At 40.1% G+C, this 20,591-nt stretch overlaps 1 protein-coding gene across 1 annotated transcript in view; it reads left to right on the forward strand.

The window, feature by feature from the left end:
• Positions 1-20,591, forward strand: part of rbm19 (RNA binding motif protein 19) — a 243,022-nt gene that overhangs the window by 122,157 nt on the left and 100,274 nt on the right. The window contains exons 22-23 of the mRNA XM_068005707.1: positions 1,823-1,928; positions 12,367-12,487. Of these exons, the coding sequence (XP_067861808.1) occupies positions 1,823-1,928; positions 12,367-12,487 (227 nt within the window). The remainder of the gene's footprint in view (positions 1-1,822; positions 1,929-12,366; positions 12,488-20,591) is intronic.

Genomic DNA, 20,591 nt, shown 5'->3' on the forward strand with positions numbered 1-20,591 from the left:
CATGTTAAATGCAAGTGTTAGTTGTAGACTAGAATGCAGTAAAGTAGTGCATTACATGTAATCTTTATTGACTGAATAAAACTACACAGACTAGCTTTGCTGAGGAAACACACAATTAGATGGAAAGACCTATATTTAAAAATTGTGCCACACAAATGACGTTTCTATGGGTTAAAGTTTTAAAGTATTTGTCCTGAAATTAATATCATGTGCTGCTTCTGCAAGAAGATTGAATTGCTGCTTGCCTTTAGTTCCCTTGCAAAATGTTTTGGGGAAGGGTTGAAAGAATTCCAAGTTTGTACAGATCAATACAAGTCACAGTAGGACAAGTCAGCAATTTTACTTTCAAATAGTATATAGTTAACTTCACCTCTTGTATACGCCAATTTTGTTCAGAGGGACATTATCCATGTTGTTAGTAAGGAAATAAAGTACCTATTAAGTCATTTCCAAATTGTTTTCTGACCCACCTCTTTCATTGAAATTGATACGTTTCCCATACTTTAAATTTAACAGAACTGCCAAACCCAAATGCGGATGTAAATATAATACAATTATAAATTCGGGTGTACTGTAGATACCTACTCAGATTCAATCATGTCAGTTGCTCCCATAAGAAGTCTAAGCATCTTATTTTCATGGGAGTTAATTTATGCTGCCCTATATCTACTTGCTTGATGGCATAACCTGGGGGTCATAACAATATCATCTTATGGCCTGCACTGGATATTCGTGTCTTGCACATATACGTCTTTAATCTCTCTGAAGGGGTACTGAACAAACACGTGGTATAGTGATGCTGGATAAGCTGCTTTGTGTCACTGCAAATGAACATACAGAACAACAGTTATGATCAGATTCACTTAGTTCAATAGGTACAACTTGTCTTTGCATAATAATACAACTATAATGAAATGCTACACTTACCCACATTAGTGGGCTGTCTTCTTTGAGTTAAACAAATTTAGTTTTAAATGCCCACCTGCATTGTATCCTTCTTGGTAGGCCTTACTTCTTTGCAGCTTTCTCTTTACAAACCTGACTGCTGTGCAAATATTCTGTTTCAAAAAGCTACCCTGCCTGCATCTGTCCCGTTATCTTGTGTTATCCCTATATTGAATGGATACTGGGAGTAGATTGATAGAAGATAAAAGTTAATTAAATATTTTAAATTTAAGCAGGTGAGGAAGAGGAGCTAAAGTAGGTAAAAGTGAGAGTGGAGTAAGGGTAGAAAATAAAATGGAAAGAATGTTTTAAAAATAGGACAGGGAGAAAATGGGAAAAGAATGGCAGAGTGAACACAGGTAGTGTTTACATTGCATTGTTACGTAAAATTCTATAATTTAGTTGATTCGGGTCAACATTATATTAACAGTGCTATTGATATTTAAACAAATTTATTATCTCAATAATGTTTGTTTCATCATTACAGTAAATGAGCTGAAAACTAAGCCAGCTAGTAGCCCAGGGAGACAGAAATTCCCCAAAACCAGCCAGGAGTCCACAAGTTAATGGAGTCAAATACAAATAGTGACTTTGGTTATGTAAACATTTGGTGATATTGTTATGGACTGTTAAATCGCTCTCTTAAATTTTGAGATTTTTCTACCCAGCTAATATACATTGCATTTCTGCCTTGCCAAAAGTGTTAATTTGTACTATTCCAAAGTGATGAAAAGAGAAGTTGGCTATTGCATGGCGTAGAATTCCAAAACTTAAAAGCTGGTTCCAAACATTTAGGCACGGTCAGATATTGAATAGCAATAATGAAATATATATATGTTTATATATTGAATCCATCAATGTTTTCCTTCTGTTTCAGTACCTTTGGAGAAATAAAGACTGTGCGACTGCCTAAGAAAATGGGTGGAACTGGCACACACAGGGGCTTTGGATTTGTAGACTTTCTCACTAAGCAAGATGCAAAGGTGCAGTATCTTACAAGATAAGCTTTGTTATGTGTGAATGTTCGTAAAAAAAAATGGATTCAACTATTAACTTATCATATGGTTAACTTTCATGACTTAAGAATGCTTAATTAAATGTCCAGATCAGCCCCCCAGGTAAGTGAAAAACTTTCTTTTTTGGGGCCAGGAGGAGCTGGCGTCTTCCTCCGGGCCCCACAGGGAACATTGCGGTTTCCCTTTCCCTCCAATGAGACCCTCTGCCGCTTACCTGCAAGCCAGTGGGCAGCCAAGGACCGCCCAATCTTCCACTGCTCTATGCCATCTTCCCACCTGCCCAATACCAGCTCAGAGTTAAAACTGGCCCATTATTGTAAGTCCACCCGACCTTTTCAGCCCATGACAGATGTGACTTCTACTTGCATTGTCTACTAACTAGGTACAATTTTAATAACTGCATGTCAAGCGATGCGAACAATCAAAATGCTGGAGAACCACCTTTCATGGCAAACTTAGACAAGGAAGAAACTTGGCAATGTATGATATCCTGTGTGCTGCCGCCGTAGGCCATCTGTGCTGCCGGCATAAGCTAAGATGGTGGAAGGCTTCACTTCAGTGCGTAGTTATTACAAAAAATGTGAGTAAATTGTTTGAACAGGTCTGTATCTTTGGCAATTCATGCTTCAGTGCCAGCTAGCACTATGGACTGCCATTAATCAAGTCTCTAAACTGAAGTAGTCTTCACATGCTCCAGGTTAAGAAGAAGGAGCGCTTGACTCTTCAACTAAAGGAACCCTTTGCAAATAAGAAGTGTGGATGATAGCTCGTCTCAATCCCTTAATGGCTTAATCAGTCAATTCTATATGGCCAAAATGGTTGAGGTGGACTCGGGAAAAATATGATACTAAGCACCATATAGCAAAGTTAGTAGTTTGGCAAAACAACAGATTCTATGGTTAACTGCTGTACTCCACAGCAGCCGCTGTTAAAAGCTGTATATGACTGATGTGGCCAGCTCAGTGTTTTTGGTTCACTTCTATAGTACTGTTAAAACTTAGCATCTATATTATATATTTCCATTCATGATGAAAGAACTGATTTAATTCTGAGGATAAAGTTGAAACAGAGCATAGCTTTATTTCCAGTCTTTACATGAACCCCCACCGCCACCCCCCCCCCCCCACCACTTCCAAAAAAAACATTCGGATCACCATCGCGACAATTGACAATCGTGTCAATTAGTCATAGCCCTAGTGGCTAAACTTGGTCCTTTTTTTTACAGCTTACATAGGAGGGCATTATTTTCATTATGACTAACACAGATTCCTGTATTAGCACTGGCAAAGTTCTGTACATTTATCTCTGGGGTGAGAACCTTTTGAAAAGTAGCTTTAGCAGTTTGATTCACAAATGGTCATCTTTTAGTTTTGTGGCAGATGTGAGTACAGAACACGAGAAACACTTCGTCCTATAGAGCTGGTTTCGTCAAACAAACCACATACTGTTTGCCATATCATTGACTGTACTTCAACATATTTAATCTCATTAGGGATGTGATTAACCTTAGGTAAAACTTAGAAGTTAAAGCTCTGAAATTTTCCCTTTGACTACCTCCCCACCCCAAATCAAAACAACAATTCAAATTTCAGTTTAACATTGTAACTAATATTATTCCTCATTCAGCATCCGTGTACAAATACGAACCTCCTTCCATGCCATAAGAGAAACTCGTGGCCTGTGATTGTCACCATTGTTTTTCCTCAGATCTAGAGATCAGTGTGAGAATGCAATGGGTTTGGAGTAGAGTATACTGGATTGATTTGGATAAGCTACTTTTGTGATTTGTTCAGAATGGCAAAGAAAAGTTTTAAATGTATTGAGAATGATTTGTACTGTTAACTCACCAATATTGGAGAGAGAGTTTTTACATTCTAAGGAAAGCTTTATGTACATTACAAATAATTCACAAATAGCCATGAAAATGTGTTTTGGGTAAACCATACATTATTTCTAAAGTATTATCAAATCACTTTTTTAAAAATAGTGGATTTGCTACGAGTAACCCAAATGAAAAATATTAGGGTCATTAAAAACTTGTGCTTTTTTTTCTTTTTTCTGAACGCTTTGTTTATTAGAGATGGGGAAAAATAGCTGTATGACTGGTTTGGGTGGTTGGAGGCGGGAGGTCTTGTGAAGAAACCTCCATAAATACGTCCAACTCTAGTCCCGTGTAACTTTCAATTCAATTTTGCATATCTCTTCCAGTACCTTGGTGGTCTGGCATTCACAAACTGGTGTTCAGTGTTGAATGCCAGTGAGGGTGAAGGCACCTCGGGGGAATGCAGTCAGAAGCAAATCCACGGCGCCGAGGAAGACTTGACTGCACGGGGGGCACAAGAACATGTAGAAATGCAGTTGTTATAGGGAATTCGATAGTCATGGGGCTAGACAGGCATTTCTGCAACCGCAGACGTGAGTCCCGAATGGTGTGTTGCCTCCCTGGTGCCAGGGTAAAGGATATCACTGAGAGGGTATTGAATATTTTGAGGGGAGATGGGGAATAGCCAGAAGTTGTGGTCCATGTGGGAGCCAAAGACTGGAAGGAAGAGGATTGAGGTCCTGCAGTCAGAGCTTCAGGAGCTAGGGAGGAAGTTAAAAAGCAGGACCTCGAAGGTAGTAATCTCTGGATTACTCCCAGTGCCTCGCGCTAATGAGTATACGAATAGTAGGATAAGACAGGTCACTGCGTGGCTGGAGAAATGGTGCAGGAGTGAGGGCTTCAGATACCTGAGGCATGGAACCAGTTCTGGGGCAGGAGGGAAGAGTACAAGCTGGACATGTTGCACCCACTGCAGGAGTTTCCTCGGACCAATGTCCTAGGCCCAACCATCTTCAGCTGCTTCATCAATAACCTTCTCTCCATCATACGGTCAGAAGTAGGGATGTTCGCTGATGATTGCACAGTGTGAAGCTCCATTCGCAATTCCTCAGATAATGAAGCGGTCAGTGACCGCATGCAGCAAGGCCTGGGCCACATCCAGGCTTGGGCTGATACATGGCAAGTAACGTTCGCGCCAGGCAATGACCATCTCCAACAAGAGAGAGTCTAACCACCTCCTCTTCGCATTCAACGGCATTACCATCGCCGAATCCCTCACCATTGACCAGAAACTTAACTGGACCAGCCACTTAAATACTGTGGCTACAAGAGCAGGTCAGAGTCTGGGTATTCTGCGACGAGTGACTCACCTCCTGACTCCCCGAAGCCTTTCCACCATCTACAAGGCACAAGTCAAGAGTGTGATGGAATACTCTCCACTTGCCTGGATGAGTGCAGTTCCAACAACACTCAAGAAGCTCGACACCATCCAGGACAAAGCAGCCCGCTTGATTGACACCCCATCCACCACCTTAAACATTCACTTCCTCCACCACCGGCGCACCATGGCTGCAGTGTGTACCATCTACAAGATGCGCTGCAGCAACTCGCCAAGGCTTCTTTGACAGCGTCTCACAAACCTGTGACCTCTACCACTTAGAAGGACAAGTGCATCAGACACATGGCAACACCACCACCTGCAAGTTCCCTCCAAGTCGCACACCACCCTGAGTTGGAAATATATTGCCATTCCTTCATCGTTGCTGGGTCAAATCCTGGAACTCCCTACCTAACAGCACTGTGGGAGTACCTTCACCACACTGACTGCTACCTTCTCTAGAGCAATTAGGGATGGGTAATAAATGCTGGCCTTGCCAGCGACGCCCACATCCTATGAATGAATATAAAAAAAACTCAACCGAGCTGGGACCAATGTCTTCGCGGGGAGGTTATCTAGTGCTGTGAGGGAGGGTTTAAACTAATTTGGCAGTGGGGTGGGCACCAGAATGAAACATTAGAAAGGAGAAACAAGGTACACAGACACCTTGGAAAGACAAAGCACTAGAGTAAAGAATAGTTCAGAAATAGGAGGGATCAAACTGGGCAAATGCAAGGCAGTGTAAGATGAGTTTGGAGTGCATGTACGGAAATGCGCACAGCGTGGTAAACGAGATTTGTGAGCTGCAGGCACAAGTCGCCCCATGGGACTATGATATAATGGCAATGACAGAGACCTAGCTCAAAGAAGGGTAGGATTGGGTACTTAATATTCCTGGCTGCTACGTATTCAGGAAAGATAGGGAAGGAAAGCAAAGAGTGGGGGGTGGTAGGATCAAATCACATTTTTTAAAAATAGTGCATTTGGTGAATTTTTGTGAATTTAAAATGCTGGATACTCTGATAGTAACTTCTTTTGCAGGGTTCATTTATCTTATAAATACTAATGGATTACTCCTACTGAAATGCATTATTGAAAATTTTCCACTGTGGAGTGAAATTACTTTGATATGTATGATTAACTAAAAGTTTTTGTATGTTGTTCAGTGTTTCAGTCACATGCTAGATATTGCTTTACCAAGAATAGGCTTAAAATCATTAGTCATAGTATTTATTTTGTCCACGTCCAAACCCTGGAATCTCCAGGAATTAAAGATTAATCTTCTGGATACTGCTGCGCTCAACCCAAATGAAAAATTTTAGGGGCATTTAAAAAATTGCACTTTTTTTTTTCTTTCCAACACTTGTTTATTAATTATAAAAAAATATTGGAGATGTGGAAAAATTGACTAACTTGATTAAATTCTTTGAAGTAACGGAGTGGGTTGATAAGGGTGGCGCGGTTGATGTTGTGTATATGGACTTTCAAATGGCATTTGCTAAAGTGCCACATAATAGACTTTCAAACAAAATTAAAGCCCATGGGATTAAAGGACAGTGACAGCATGGATGCAAAATTGGCTAAGGGACAAGAAGCAGAACGGTTGGTGAACGGTTGTTTTTCAGACTGGTGGGAAGTATACAGTTGTGTTCTCCAGGGATTGGTAATAGGACCATTGCTCTTTTTGATACATATTAATGACCTGGACTTGGGTATGCAGGGTATAATTTCAAAATTTGCAGACAACACAAAACTCAGAAATGTAGTAAACAATGTGGAGGATAGTAACAGACTTCAGAAGGACATAGACACACTGGTGAAATGGGCAGACACATGGCAGATGAAATTTAACAGAGAAGTATGAAGTGATACATTTTGGTAGGAAGAATGAGGAGAGGCAATATAAACTAAAAGGTACAATTTTAAAGGGGGTACAGGAGCAGAGAGACCTGGGGCTGTGTGCACAAATCTTTGAACGTGGCAGAACAAATTGAGAAAGCTGTTTTTTTTAAAAAAACATACAGGATCCTGGGGTTTATTAATAGAGGCATAGAGTACAAAAGCACGGAAGTTATGCTAAATCCTTATAAAACATTGGTTAGGCCTCAGCTGGAGTATTGTGTTCAATTCTGGGTACCGCACTTTAGGAAGGCTGTCAAGGCCTCGAGAGGGTACAGAAGAGATTTTCTAGAATGTTGCCAGGGATGAGGAACTTTAGCTATGTGGAGAGACTGGAGAAGCTGCAGTTGTTCTCCTTAGAGCAGGGAAGGTTAAGAGGAGATTTGATAGAGGTGTTCAAAATCACCTCAATTCTACGGTTTTGATAGAGTAAATAGGAATAACTGTTCCCGGGCCAGAAGAGATAGTAACCAGAGGACACAGATTTAAGGTGATTGGCAAAAGAACCAGAGGCGACATGAGGAAACATTTTTTTTATGCAGAGAATTGTTATGATCTGGAATGCACTGCCTGAAAGGATTGTGGAAGCAGATTCAGTAATAACTTCCAAAAGGAAATTGGATAAATACTTGAAGGGAAAAAATTGACAGGACTATGGGGAAAGACCAGGGGAGTGGGACAAATTGGATAGCTCTTTCAAAGAGCCAGCACAGGCTCGATGGACCAAATGGCGGCCTCCTGTGCTGAAACATGCTATGATACTATGATTTCTGAACATTGTGCAAGGAGGTACATTTTATGAATACGAATCTGAACAATTTTAAACCCATTAAAAATGAAACCTATTAAGATTTACTTCTGTGTTGCTTTTTCTCCCTCTCTCTAACATTGTTTAGTGTAGATATTTATAGTAAGATTTCACGTTCTGACAAAAATTTGTTTTAAAATTGTTTGCTGAAAATCATTTGGTATTTATCTTTTTTTATATTGGGATTTTAATTTGTTGCTTTTGAAATATGCACTTTTTACATTTAGTGCCATATTTTTAATTATAAGCGACACAATATTATCCAACATAATGGGAAACTCATATAGAAACACACTTTCTCAATTCAGTCTTCACTGCAGTACTTAGAAGAACTTTTAGAACTAGAGCCTATATCTTCCTCTGATGGCTAATGTTGAATAATAGATGCAAGTATAAAGCAGTGAACAAAGCTTTATACTTGCGTCTACTTTTTCACTAAAGTTAGCCAATAGAGGAACATATAGCCATTTGTTAACATCTTACGCCAAATCATGCTTATAGAGATAAATAGAAATAATGCAAGATAATTACAGATGAAACATATCCTCATTTTATGACACAAACTGCAAGCAAGATTTTCTATTCAATTGTTTGGGAGGACCCATGTAAATAACATTTGAAGAGCTGAACAGATTGAGTTTCAAAAACATTTACGAGGTATCCATTCTATTGCAACATGCAGGATTAGCTTTTGTTCCTGTTAAGTGCAATGTCTCTTCTAGAAGAACTTGCTGTGAACATCTGGCTTAGGAGCTAAGTCAATTTCAGGTTGTTATTAGTGCATTGAGATGCTTGCAGTGGATTTGAAGCAGGTCTGAGTTTTAATTTGATGTGGTATGCTGTGGAGATCTGGAGAGTCTAATTAAATTGCTGCCAAAGTCAGCTTGAAGAGCTGAAGGCTCTCCTTGAGCAGAACAGCTCCAGGTTCTGTGTTTGCTTTTTAGTCCCTGTTTAGTATGGCCACAGTGCACAAGGAAAAAGATGACTCAAGTAGGCAGTGCTAAACCATTAATCTGCCATGGTCAGCAATTTCTCCAGCAGCTTAACTTGACCAATTTTTAGAAAGGTCCATTCCAGACAAATAGTTAGATGACTTGATAGTCATTTGGGAGATTTTATACTGTTTTTTTAAAAAAAATGATAAATCTGTAGACCCCATGAGGAATATTAATCAAAGAGTATCCGATGAATCTTTAACCCCTTTTTATCTTAATCCCTCTTAAAGAGCTGATGAAAGACTTACCACCATGTCTACGGTTATTAGATGCCTACGATTCTAGTCTGCTTCTAATCTGTAATACATTAACCAGGTCAAATTGTATTAACAGTTAAACAAACCAAACTCACATAGAAACATAGAAAATAGGAGCAGGAGTAGTTCATTCGACCTATCGAGCCTGCTCCGCCATTCAATATGATCATGGCTGATCCTCTATCTCAATACCATATTCCCGCTCTCTCCCCATACACCTTGATGCCTTTTGTGTCTAGAAATCTATCTGTCTCCTTCTTGAATATATTCAGTGACTTGGCCTCCACAGCCTTCTGTGGTAGAGAATGCCGCAGGTTCGCTACCCTCTGAGTGAAGAAATTTCTCCTCATCTCAGTCCTAAATGTCCTACCCCGTATCCTGAGACTGTGACCCCTCATTCCAGACCCCCCAGCCAGGGGAAACTCCTCCCTGCATCCAGACTGTCTAGCACTGTCAGAATTTTATATGTTTCAATGAGATCCCCTCTCATTCTTCTAAACTCTAGTGAATACAGGCCTAGTCGACCCACTCTCTCCTCATATGACAATTCTGCCATCCCAGGAATCAGTCTGGTGAACCTTCGCTACACTCCCTCAATGGCAAGTATATCCTTTCGTATGTAAGGAGACCAAAACTGCACACAATACTCAATGAAGGCCAGCATACCATTTGCCTTACTAACTGCTTGCTGCACCTGCATGTTTGCTTTCAGTGACTGGTGTACAAGGACACCCAGGTCCCTTTGTGTATCAATTTAAATAATCATCATTTAAATAATACTCTGCCTTTCTGTTTTTCCTTCCAAAGTGGATAACTTCACATTTATCCACATTATACTGCATCTGCCATGTATTTGCCCACTCACTCAACTTGTCTAAATCGCCTTGAAGCCTCTTTGCATCCTCCTCACAACTCAATCCCCACCTAGTTTTGTGTTGTCAGCAAACTTGGAAATATTACATTTGGTTCCCTCATGCAAATCGTTGATATATATTGTGAATAGCTGGGGCCCAAGCACTGATCCCTGCAACCAACCAGGAAATGTAGCACACTATTGAATACATGAGTTAACTTCATTTTGCCAATGTCAAGAAAAATTAGTCGGAACAGAGATCTGTGCGCTAACACTACTTTATTAATGCATTGAGGACACTACGATTAATACCATCATAAAATGAGGACGGCCTCAACCGGGATCTTGGGTTCATGTCACGCTACACGTTACCCCACCAGCGAACAAATGTTATCTGTTTTTAATATAACGGGTCAGTTGCTGTCTTTTCTATGTTTCTACCTCTCTATCTCTGTTTTTTTTTGTTTGTTGTTTTTTTTGGTGATTTGTATATTCTGAGACCTTGCAGGTAACACCTGTCTGTCTGCACACTGATTGCCTTGGCAACGGGCAGTTGAAAAAACTGTCTGTAATCACCAAGCATTGTTCTGTGAATTATAAATGCGATTTCATTTCGAGGATTTCATTTTGTTCACCTAAGGAAGGAGGAAGCCTCCGAAAGCTTGTGAATTTAAAATAAAATTGCTGGACTATAACTTGGTGTTGTAAAATTGTTTACAATTGTCAACCCCAGTCCATCACCGGCATCTCCACATCATCATAAAATTAAGCATTGTGTTTAAATCATCACAAGAGAACCTTTAATGTAACACAGGATCTCATCAATTGGACTCTACTTAATACAGGATAAAGTTGCACTCAATGTCCAAGAATAATGTAAAGTTAGCATGGCTATTTAAGGTTAGAGTCTGTGTATAGCCAGCAGGTTACAGCTTTGAGAAGCTAGTATATCTAAATGAGGGTTTCTGTTTCACCAAATTGCTGATAAGCTCCTAGCTTCATATAACATTGTCTTTCGGTGTTGGCTGGAGTAACTGAGTAACTTGAGGCAAGTCTTTGTCTCCCTCTAGTAATTCACGTTCGCCTACAGGACACCTGTGAGATTGAACTCTGTCTGTAGCCATAGTATTTCATTCTTCTTTCATTGTCTATTTCTCTTCCTGGTAGATCTAACCTTGCCCCCTCATTCTCAGAAACTTAGCTTATATACAAATGATGCTCTTTAAGCACTTGCCTGTATCAGGCTGGACTTCTTAAACTTTGAAGTCTCACTCTTAATATTTGTTTGAGAAATCTTGCCTCACAAGCTGCAGATATGTCTCGATTTCTTCTGACTTCCCAGGAAATAGACTGGAACCCAGATGCTGTGTCCTGGGCTTTCCTGGAAGATTCCAGGGGTGGGAGGTCTTGAGCAGAACCTCTACCTATCCCAAACATGGTTCCTTGCATCAGGCGGGGGTCAGCCCTGAGGAAGGGCTACTTCCTCTGGGAGACCTCCCTTCCTTGGCCTCAGTGAAACCTGGAGTAAGGGTGGATGCCGTTATGCCCAGTGCAATGAAGTGTACCAGTCAGAGGTGTGAAAAACACAATCTTTAATGCACTTGCATTTACCAAGTAAAACACCTTTCCCATCTGTTTGATAAGTGACCAAAATGATCCTTTGTCACAGGGATTAACTTTTAAAATGTCATTAATTTTTGACAGACATCAAAGTTTCAATCTTCTGACCATTGTGAACCTCACCACATGATGTTTCATTGATCAAAAGAAAAATGCCCTTGTCTATCACTATACAACATTATAATTTTGATTACTCCTAATCTGTTTCTAGACAGCCAAAAGCATTTAATCTCATAGGACAATATGGCTTATTCAACAAGGGATCTTGGTCATCCGAACTCCTTCAGTTTAGATCCAGCTGTTGACGACAGTGTCAACTAATGCTAAGAGTGCTGCCTGAAATACCCAGTGTTCTTGTTTTAACCCTCGTGTTTTTTCTTATAGTTCTGCATTGTGTTGTAATTTTTAAGGCCATTTCCTTATCATTCAGTAACAGTTGTTTCCAATACTTCTGGTTGAATTGTTAGGAGTATGTCTCTCATCTCCAGCAGAGGAAAAAGAATGTTTGTACTATGATGACACCAAGCAGTTCTGCTAGCACAGCTGTTTTATATGCTACGTTTACACTTAGGGAGGTTACCCAATTAGTGTAGCAATGTGTTGGATTAAATAAACACTTAGAAGTCAGCAATTTATAATTTAATTGCTGTTTACATTTACACAAAAACTTCTTTTACAAATGATAAACAACTGTAATTGGCATAAATACATTTTGTTAGTAATTCAGAAATATTCTGTTGTTTTCCTTCTGTTGTTTTTTTGCTGTTTTACAGAAAGCCTTCAATGCCCTTTGCCACAGCACTCACTTGTATGGTCGACGATTAGTATTGGAATGGGCAGATTCTGAAGAGACAGTAGAGACATTACGCAGAAAGACAGCTGAACATTACTATGGTAAACAGACTCGAAATTGCAAATTAATATTTTAACCAATGAAGTTTAAGTTTGTAATACAGTGTGGAATATGTGGTATTTAAACCAGTCACTCTTTTTAGTCACGTTGCAACATTTATGATAAATACTAAACTTGGAAGATTTTTTGTATTTTACCATAAACGCAGAATGTATAAGCTTCACAATCAGAGTATTTCATAATTGTACCTCTTACTCAGAACTAGAATCCTTATCCTCACGTCCTGGTTTGTATATTATCTTAGTTATTATTAAGATCGTAAAATTAGCTTATTTTGTGATATCATATTCTGTAATTAAACATACCGTTGTATCAATAGCCAAAACCTGACACACAGTCACCTTTAAGCAGGATGAACTAAGACTGCAACAAATGATTGATCACATTTAAATTCAACGCTAATGTGATTGTTTTCAAAGTTTTATTCCAACCACTTGCATCCCCCTCAGGAATCTTTTGCTTCCCTTGTATTTACTACTTGATGTGATTGGCATCTCTCTCCCTCCAAACTGGTGTGAATCCTGCCAAATGCACTTTTAATATGCCAACACAAATCATTGCAAAATGTTTTCAAGCTGTACATTATCAATGATTTTTTTTGCTCAAGATATAATATTTGCCTAAGTCTCATTACTTCTATTAGCCTGTGATTTTTTTTTCCTGCTATTAGGGTAAGGGAAATCAGAAGAGATCCAATACTTGATCTCCCCCCATCCTTTGTCTTGTATATGCTATCCATTAGCAGCTTTGATATATACATAGATGATACCCAGCTTTACCTCGCCATTGACCTTAAGACTCTCCAATTGTCTATCTAATATTAAGACTGAGATGAGCCGGAATTTCCTCCATCTTAATTTTGGCAAAACTAAAGTTATCGTATTTGGCTCATCCAGCACCTGCACACTTCTGGTTTTGACTCCATCAATTTTGTTTGCTGCCACCTCAGGCTAAGTCTAGAAATGCGGAATCTCAATATTGTAATCAATCTCAGAACGAAGACCACTTTCTTCCAGCTCCACAACAATGCTGACTTCTGCCCATATCTCTCCCCACTGTTACTGAAAAAAGCATCCAGGGCTTCATCCCTTTGAGGTTTGATTTCTCCAATGCTCTCTTAGCCAGAATTCACCCTTCACCCTTTACAGCTCATTCAGAATGACATGGCCCATGTTCTCACCTGAACAAAGCCCCAAACTCCCAACACCCCTTTCTTTTCCAAGTTCCACTTACTTTCTGTACACCAGAAAATTAACTTCAAGATCCTCGTCCTTGCTTGCAATTCCCTTCATAGCCCTTCTATGCTCTACCTGAGCAATCTCCTTCAGTCATAGATCCCTAAATGCTTCCTGTGACTTGGGGTTGCCCCTTGAAGTCCTATTCTTTCAGTGGCTGAGAATCCCAGCCCTCCAGAACACCCTCCATAAATCCTTTGGCCTTGCCACTTACCTCCTTTTTTAAAAAAAAAATCTACAAATCCTTCTCAGCAATTGCCCCTGCCCCAACAGATTTCACTGTGTTTTCTCTGCCCTGTAAAGCAGCTTTCTTTACATAAACACTATAGAAATGTGAATGTTGAACTCGGATCTGCAAATTGCAATTGCATGTTGTTTAGACGTTCATCAATCTGGACAGCTGTTTGTTTTCTTTGGAGACCAAACATTAGGGAAATTCATTACAAAGCAGAGGTTAACAAACGGCTGTGTTTACTTTTCAGGAAGGCAGGATTTGTTGAGGAAAGTTGGCGTTCACTTGCAGTGGTCATTTATTGAGCCATTATGCATAGGGTTTCTCTAGAACTGCTCAGCACGGTGTCTAAATTGACCCAGTCTTCATTTTTTATTGAAATATTCTCATGTTGAGTTGAAAATTCAGTATGCCAAGCACTTTGGCACTGCTGTGCTCCAAGCTGGCTTCATGGTACAAGTCCTCAGACTACTCGCAAGAGTTTTTGTATTACTGTGATATACTTGCTGATTGTATGAATTCATTACAATGAAAGAGAAACAACGGTAAAGTACATTACCATAGTTATATTTTTCCTCATTCCTTAAGTTCAGATCCCACATACAAAACTCTGGCTTATCCAAATCTAGACCTCAGACATGCAGTCTTTGATAGCACAGAATTACTAAAGGAGTCAAGAGAGGTGTTGGAGAGATAGAGCTGAGTGTCATCAGCAGAAATTACCCCATGCTTGTGAATGATTTCGCCAAGGGGCACATATAGATGAGAAAGAGGAGGGGGCCATGGATGGATCCTTGGGGGACCCAAGAGGTAATGAAGTGAGAAGAAAAGCCATTGGCGGAGGTGTTCAGGCTATGCTTGGATAGGTAAGCGCGGAACCATGCAAAGGCAGTCCCTCCAGGCTGGATAACGGAGTAAATGCTTTGGAGGATTTGGTGTGGCTGACTGTGTCAAATGCTGCAGAGCAGTTAAGGATGGAGGAGGCATGATGCAGCACGATCATAATCACAGAGAATGCCGTTGATTATCTTAATTAGGGCCATTTTGGTGTAATGGGAAGGGCAGTAAACTAATTGGAGAGATTTAAATAGTGTTGCAGGTGAGATGGGCACGGATTTGGGAGGCAATATGTTCAAGCATTTTGGAAAGGAAAAGGAAATTGGAGATGGGGTGGTAGTTTGCAAGGACAGTGGGGTCGAGGGTGAGTTTTTTGAGGGGGGTGGTGATGATAACAGTTTTGAAAGTGACGGGACAGTGCCTAAAAAGAGGGCACCATTTATAATGTCAGCTAGCATGGGAACCAGAAGGGAAGTTGGGTGATCGTCAGTTTAATTGGAAGGGAGCAGGAGGTGGGTCCCATGAACAAGATGAGCATGGGAGGAGATGGGAGAGAAATTAGAAAGAGACTGGGGTTCGGGGCTAGGCACGAGGGGGGAGGTGTCCTGGGAGGAATATTTGGCATGGTGGGCAAGGGGAAGGGAGGGAAGCAACAGTGGCAGCTGAACAGATAGTCTCTGTCTTGGTGACAAAGAAGTTCATGAGCACCTTGCACTTGTTAGAGGTGTGGAGATGCCGGTGATGGACTGGGGTTGACCATTGTAAACAATTTTACAACACCAAGTTATAGTCCAGCAATTTTATTTTAAATTCACAAGCTTTCGGAGGCTACCTCCTTCCTCAGGTGAACTGGATGGTGTGGTGAACTCCCACACCATCCAGGACAAAGCCCGCTTGATTGGCACCCCATGCACCACCCGAAACATTCACTCCCTTCACCACCGGCATAGGGTGGCTGCAATGTGTACCATCTGCAAGATGCACTGCAGCAACTCGCCAAGGTTTCTTCGACAGCACCTCCCAAACCCGCAACCTCTACCACCTAGAAGGACAAGGGCAGCAGGCACATGGGAATACCACCATCAGCACGTTCCCCTCCAAGTCGCGCACCATCCCGGCTTGGAAATATATCGCCGTTCCTTCATCGTCGCTGGGTCAAAATCCTGGCACTCCCTGCCTAACAGCACTGTGGGAGAACCTTCACCACACGGACTGCAGTGATTCAAGAAAGCGGCTCACCACCACCTTCTCAAGGGCAATTAAGGATGGGCAATAAATGCTGGCCTTGCCAGTGACGCCCACATCCCATGAATGAATGAATAAATTTAAAAAAACTTTGCTTTCCAGGGTGATCCTAGCATAGTGGGCAGTTTTGGCACTAGAGTGTGAGGCCTCGTAGAAATGCCACAAAGGTGAGGGAAGCTACTGGGATGAATGCAGAAGTCTTCAAAAACATCTTGAAATGGTTGTCATAAGGAAAAGAGGAATCTAGAAATGAACATGGCTGTAGATAGTAAACATTAACAACAATTTTTCTCAGTACTAATTCGGTAAGAGGGCTGTTATAGGTGAGAATTTTAAAGATGCTCACAGGGCTGAAACTGAGGATTATAAAATAGTAAATATATTCAATGATTTATGAAGTCTTCACTGAAGAAGATGCTAATAGTCCCAGTGGCCTTAACCAATGAAGTGGAGCTCCTAATCTGGGTCAAAGGGCTCAAAACAAACATTGGACAGACTGTATTTGTCCCAAGACACTTAAATAGGATAAGATTTGTAAAGTACTGACTCGCATCATGAGGGATTTGAATGCTGGGGAAGTCTCTTTGGATTGGAAACAAGCTAATGTAGTATCCATATTCTAAAAGGGTGACAAAATAGACCCATGTAACTACAGACCCATTAGTTTTTGTATAATTAAAAGCCTTGCATATGCCATGTCGCACAATAACTCTGTCCATAGCAGAAAAAATTAAGTGTCGTGCTTTTTTATTAGCTTAACTAAACAACTTAACCATACTGAATTGCTGAAATATAGATGAGCCAATATCCCATACACACGCAACCACTTGAATGGCTGCAATTTCAGCCAGTCACATTCACTACATTTATTATTAAGGTTTGCACATTTGCAGGAAAAGAAAATGGGTAGCATGTCTCCCTGAATATGCAAAACTAGATAAGGATGAAGTTCAAAGAAATCTAGGCATATTAGTAGACTCAGCACTTAGTGTCTAGATACTGTGGGGCAGCATGCTGGATAATATTGCTAAATCAGTAGAATATAATTCATAGAATGTCATGAAACTGTACAGTGATCAGATTGCATCTTTAGTATCGTGTCCAGTTTTGATCACTGAGACACGAGAGACATTTAAGCCATGTAGGCAGTGTAGAGAAGAGCCGCAAGACGTATCTGTAGAGTTAAAGGATTAAGTTGTGACGAAAGACTGAAGAAACATAGGCTGTTCAGCCTTAAAGGAGAGAGACTTATAGAAGTAGATGTAATAGTAAGCTATGCAGTTTAGGTAAATCCGAGTATTACACGGTAAATCTTGACTGTTAGAGAAGGAAGCACAGGGGTTCATACTGGGTAACGGTAAATTTAGGATTAATGTCAGGAAGTTTTTTATCACGCAGGGTGATCAACACTAATCTTTTAATAGACAATTAGCTGCTGTAATGTGGGTAACTAGATTCTTCTTGATGGAAGAGCTTTCTCATGTGATAGCAGATTCCACATGCGTGATTCTTGGTGATGTATGGAAATTATACTGATCAAAATAGCATTTTGCAATTATAAACTTGTTGTAGTTAAACTCATATTTTTCTTTTACCCTTTATGTATTACATAACAATATTGATTCAAGCCTTTCAGGCTTCAAACCCCAAGGAATCAGATGCTTGCAGGGAGGAAACCTCCTCAAGACAGAGCTAAATTACTATTGACTTGTTCTCGTGGTGCTCTGCCAACATTTCAGTTCTTTGCTGCCAACAGGCATCTGTAGTCTCCTGCCAGGTGTAATCTGGAAATGATTGTGGAGGCTGCTTTGCTAGCAGCATTGATCAAAGCATTAGTACACAGGGTAAGAATTTTGTACACCCAGGCACTGAAAAGTAAGCGGGAATGGGATGAAGAAAGTTAGAAATGCGAGAGAAAAGAAAGTTGTACATATTTGCATAGTCCAAAAAAGAAAACACAATTTTCCCTTCATTGTAATATATTAATCACTGATTTTTAAGGCTGTGAATTGCAGCATAACTTATTTCCATTGCCATTAGCACCAATATAATGCAATTCCCCACAGCTGTACTTTTTTACAGTATTAACACAGATTCAAAGAGAGTTTATAAGCACGTTAAAAATGGTTTGAGGTTTTCAGAAAAAGGGTTTAATAAATGATTCTGTAGGTAAAGTGTATTATGAATTGAGCATTAGTAACACATATTCGCCGGCATATATAACTATATACCACTTACCTGTAAAATATTACGTCTTGAGCGCAGCACACTTTTCCTGTCACACTTTATCTCTTCATTATACTTATCTGCTGGGTCCTCCCAGCTCTATCTTCATGTTAAGTGACACTGTTCTCCACATCCATCCTGCCGCCTCTCTTGCTCCTCAGTCTTGGAGCATCAATATAACCTAACCTAGTCCCTCCTCCCTGTTCCTTCTTGCCATGTTTTAAGTAACCAAAACATTCCCAGATCAATGGGAAGCTACCCCATTAAGTTTTCTGGGAGGAAGGGGAATTCATGAACATTCTCTTCACACTGCCCCAAAAATGCTTCTCGAACTCAGCTGCACTCATAGCACTACCATATGCCAGGACTCCCACCCGAATAGTTCCACACCATGCCCTCCATTAATCCTCCAAAACCCCTCTGCCCATTGTCCCAGACCTCTGTTTACCCCCTCCCCCCCCGCCACCCATGAATTCTGCACTGCGCAAACTTTGTACCTGCATTTTTTTAAGATAAGACTTACTATTCAGTTCATATATGAGAAAAACATATATGGTTACTGATTTAAAGTTTCCACAAAATTATGGACATAATCACATAATTTGAACTTGAAAATACTTTTAACACTCAATGGTAGCAAAAACACAATTTCACTTGTTCAATCACCATAAATCAGTTATGATCTATCAGGACCTCCTCATCTGCTGAGGTATTTTGTCTAACCCCCACTGAGGTACCTTTCCAACCTTCTGCACCCCCGGCTGAGGTATTTTTCCAAATCCCCCACCCGCTCACTGAGGTAGCTTCCCCTCCTCTTTCCACTCATATTTAGCCCCTATCCCATTCCCTCCTCTTCATTTGCTTGGTCCAGCTATCCCCCACTCTCTTGCCCAGCTTGACCTGACGACAGCACTTGGTCTTGGTTACCATTGGAGATCAACTAGTAATATAAAATTGAAGTATTATATAAAAATAAGGACCGTAAACAGGGGACTGGTCTGTGCACTCTGATCTAATTATCCCTTCCTTCTAACCCCACTTCATCTGAAGACTCTACTTGGCCTTGATACCCATGTGCATGTAATGGAATGATGTGGAGATGCCGGTGATGGACTGGGGTTGACAATTATAAACAATTTTACAACACCAAGTTATAGTCCAACGATTTTATTTGAAATTTACAAGCTTTCGGAGGCTTCCTCCTTCCTCAGGTAAATGTCAGGAACTCCTCGAAGCCTACGCATTTATAAATCACAGAACGATACATGGTGATTACATATAATGGAATTATTACATATAATGGATATTATACATATTATGACATATAATGGATTAAATATAATGAATTACATATAATACATGTAATGGAAGATCAACTCTTAATACATTAAATGTCTAGTGCGAACTTCCTATTCGTCACACTTTATTGATCGGCTCAAAATAAAACAGCAGCAAAGAGATAGAAGGTATGAAGAATTTTCATGTTTTCTCTTCGTAGCTTTACCTTTAGTTATTTGCCTCCCTCACATTAAATGAGAATCCATGTGAGTACAAATGGTCCATGGGAAGGTTTAGTGTCAGTAAATCAAATCAAATCAAATTGTTTTCTTTCTGTGTTTATATTAACATTGGGAAATGAATGCTAATTGAGGACATGTGGAGAGGAGTTTGTGAAATAGTTCATGTATTTGATGTCACTCCAATATCTGTGTGTATATTAGGGATGAGATTATTCATTGTTGCATGCATTGCATGATACACTTGTGTCATAATACATATGATGCAGTGGTATCTTTATTGACTTTGATAGCTGTTTTGTCAGTCTGACTCTTCACATGCCCTTAATCAGCAGAGTTTTCACTAATTCATGCTTGCAATTTCCATCACAATGAGGTCCGAATCCTAGCAAGACTTTTGGGAGTGCCAAGTGAAAAGTAAGGACTTCCCCAGTGGCAAAGGAAAAATTGGAAAAAGAATGACCCTGGATGCATGCTCGTATTTTCTATCAGATGGTTAGAAGTCTTTGTCTGACTTGCCCAATCTGGTCTGTGCTGTGGGTCGATTTACAAGAGGAAATCAAAAAAAATACATGCCACCTTTCTTAGAAACCTACTAATTTTTTTATATATAATGTGCTTCTGTATATGTATGTGTTTGAATGGGTATGTATGTGTATTTGTGTATATATGTATGCATATAATTGCCTTTATATAGTGCCTTGTCGCATCAAAACATCACAAAGCGCTTCACACAATGAATTATTTGTGAATTGCAGTGAGTGTTATGCACGCAACTATAGTATTAGTAGAA

The sequence above is a fragment of the Heptranchias perlo genome, chromosome 25 (genome assembly GCF_035084215.1).
Source record: "Heptranchias perlo isolate sHepPer1 chromosome 25, sHepPer1.hap1, whole genome shotgun sequence".
Classification (NCBI taxonomy): Eukaryota; Metazoa; Chordata; class Chondrichthyes; order Hexanchiformes; family Hexanchidae; genus Heptranchias; species Heptranchias perlo.